Source organism: Crocodylus porosus, unplaced genomic scaffold, assembly GCF_001723895.1.
Source record: "Crocodylus porosus isolate Cpor-Errol unplaced genomic scaffold, CroPor_comp1, whole genome shotgun sequence".
NCBI classification, from domain to species: domain Eukaryota; kingdom Metazoa; phylum Chordata; order Crocodylia; family Crocodylidae; genus Crocodylus; species Crocodylus porosus.
In genome coordinates this window covers 83,510,249-83,513,422 of record NW_017728906.1, presented here as the reverse complement: position 1 = coordinate 83,513,422, position 3,174 = coordinate 83,510,249, and the positions used below count along the sequence as shown (strand labels likewise).

The 3,174-nt window shown below is 35.9% G+C and overlaps 1 protein-coding gene across 2 annotated transcripts in view; it reads right to left on the bottom strand.

The window, feature by feature from the left end:
* Positions 1-3,174, bottom strand: part of UBE3A (ubiquitin protein ligase E3A) — a 55,880-nt gene that overhangs the window by 45,157 nt on the left and 7,549 nt on the right. The window contains exons 2-3 of one of the 2 annotated variants that reach the window (XM_019529447.1): positions 1,532-1,651; positions 719-784 (exon numbers count right to left, since the gene is read on the bottom strand). Coding sequence is in view for 1 of the 2 variants with exons in the window: in XM_019529446.1 (XP_019384991.1) it covers positions 1,532-1,551 (20 nt within the window). In the remaining variant the exon portion in view is untranslated. The remainder of the gene's footprint in view (positions 1-718; positions 785-1,531; positions 1,652-3,174) is intronic. The other variant, XM_019529446.1, reaches the window with a different exon arrangement.

Sequence of the window (3,174 nt, the reverse complement as noted above, 5' to 3'; positions counted from 1 at the left end):
GCGGAAAATATATTGATATCTGGTATATCTAGGATCTAAATTCTAATGTGAAGATTTAGATGCATTTCATTTGGGCTTCCTGAGAATTTACATCACTAGATGGTATGCACCTAGTACCAAGCAAAGTTCTTGTGCCAGTTGATCAGGAAAACAGTACTAGAAAGACATTTTTAAGGGCCCTAAATTTTCAAGGAAATTAAGTAGTCAAACAAATAACAGAAATGTTTCTGCAAATTCTGGTGCAAAATTCCTGAAGTCACTTTTTTCTGGATTTCCAGTAGATCTGCTTACAATGTGTTTATAATATGAAACATTAAACAGAGATTATAACAACAGGACAACACTTCTGAAAGAATATAAAATACAAGTAGTTAAAAGAAATTATGATAAGCTTTCAGCAGTATTTTAAGCAAATGTGGAACAATCTATTCTTCACTATAAAACTGAGTTTACAAACAAACAGAGCATTGCTTTCCAAATACATAAAAAACAAATGGCATACTTAAATTGCAGAGAATATATTATAATATGCTAAAATATTTCTTTAACAAATTTGACAAAAGTCAAATATATGTTTTTGTACATATAATTTTAACAAGAGCCCAGAGCAAGTGTTCTTACAACTTTGAACCTTGAATTAGTTTGGAGAAACTGATCACAAGACACCAACTAATCTGAAAACTGCAGCATGAGCTAGCAAATTCAAATGGTGGGTCACTTCCAACAACACTGGGAGCAACTTCTCCATTCTGCAAGCCACTCCTTTTACCTCCACTGTAACTCCCTAGGAGAGAAAAGTAAAGGTATGCAAGTCTATGGAATTTAGCAATATTATCAAGCTTCCCGGATGAATGCTTTCAGTAAACTTTAACTAATTAAGTGGGGTTTGTTTTTTTTTTAATAAGGAGACTGCCATAATATTTTTAATCATCACAAAATCTGTACTATTAAAGTTGGTGGAGGCTTGAAACTGTGATCTGCTTGCTAACAAACCTTTTTCTTTACACACACACACACACACCCACCCCATTCAGACACTGTACTTCAGGGGCAGGCAACCCCCAGCACGGGGGCTGGAGTATGGTAGGCGAAGCCGTTTTGCTTGGCATGCACACCTTGGGGCATATGGTAGGGAAGGGGCCAGAGCTGCACTGCCACAACAAGGATCAGGCCCCTTGCAGCTCCCCCAACGTCCACCCCTGGCATGCCAACACCTTACAAGCCAGGTCTGCAGGTGTTTTTGGCACTGTCCAAAAACATTGCTGACCCTTGCTGTAGTTTATTGTTGGAGGATGAACATGAGTGTCAAGATGCTGACATTCAAGGCAGCAGAAGGCAGAACTACATGGATTTACAAATCAGTTCAAGAAAAAGAGAAAGTAATGTAAGGTTTAACCCCAGTATACTTTAAACAGCTACTTTACAATTACCTTCAAGTCATACAAACACACAGAATTCCTTGAAATGAAAATGTTATACTAATAATGAACTACCTACTTCTATTTTACAAAACACAAAGTTTAATGTTTACCTTTTACAAGCTGTGGCCATTCGGTGACATCAGGGTGATCACAATTCTGAGTCACTGATTAAAAACAGGTTGTCACACCAGTCTTGCTGATCAACTGGGCTACACATAGGCTTAACAACTCTAAATAAATAAAAACAACTCTGTTAGAAGCTCTTTAAAGGTTGCTTTCAATTATGTTGAGCATATATCAAGATAGGTTTCCAGCCTGTACATCAAATAAAGGTTATGGAAAGAGTAAAATTACTAATGCTAAATATTATTTTTACCTACTAAGCTTAGAATATGCTGTTAAAATGATTATATTGCCATCTAAAAATCAACTACGCTTCTACTTTAATTCACTACAGCAGACAGTACTGGCTTATATAAAACAGCTTGAAAATTAATTCAAATTTATAAAATTCAGTAAAAGCTCACTAAGTGATGGAAAGCACTTAATTCAAATGAAAAAAGATTCTGTAAATTTACATAAACAGGAACTGCAGCTCAATTCTTACTATAATATGGTATTTAGTAAATTTTATTCTCACATAACTCAATTTAACTTGCTTTTAAAAAGAACATAGGATTCAGTATTGTGTGGGGCTTATTTTTTGCTAAATATTATTTCCCAAAAATACATAGAATGAACAAAGTCCATGCATGGAACTACTTAAGACATTAAAAAGCAACGATGAACCCTGTAGAGTTTGGTCTAATAAACACCCCTTGGAATGTTTGGTTCATGTATAGGTACATTTTTGTCTTCTTTTCACACTTTTGAAAATTATTTTTAACTGTCAACTGTTTCCTGTGATATGGTTCGACAGATTTAAATTGTAGGACTGGTCTTCTATTCTGTCAGGCAGGTGGCAACCAGTGATTACTCAGCAATACTTGTGCCCACAGCGCCCTGGGACCACCCTGGATGATTATTTCCATGGCTGGAAAGGAACCAGTTAGTCTCTTACCTCTTTCTATCATCTACCCTAAACTACAGTTAACAGAAAAAAGAATTGCAATCATATCCTCAACACTGAAATCAACCAATTCTCATCCCCAATCGAGTTATTAGCAGAACTGGAATAAAAAATGTAGAGAAAAACAGTGTGGATCTCAGTTTCTCTGACGGCATCAAAAAAGCAATTATAAAAAAATTAACTTTGTTCATCTAAGGCTATCTTGAGATAATGCAGGATTATTCAGTAAAGCACTTTATTTTTAAACATATTTTATAGGCTGCTCATTCATGAAGGAAATGAAAAAACAATTGACATTTGTTCCTATTTTCTTTTAAGTAGGCAAATCAGGCAAAATTTGGTAGTTACACAACTTAAGCACTGAGCAAGTCCGGAACTAACTTTATAAGCCTCACTCTGACCTGTACACACTGTAGGATTTTACTTAGCAGTACCTTCACATACATTAATGCACAAGAGCAAATGGTCTACACAGGAAGAATAGCTTTTGACATGCTGCAGCTAGTAACATCTGGGACAGGCCAAACCACACAGTAACCTTTTTTGCATGGTAAGGGAGTACATGCAACAACTTCACGCATTAAAGAAAGGCTCCTCATCCCAACCCACTGACCACAAGTTTCCTTGCAGAAAGCACCTAATTGTAACACATATTAGAAATTCTTCCTATTTGCTTAAGTGTAT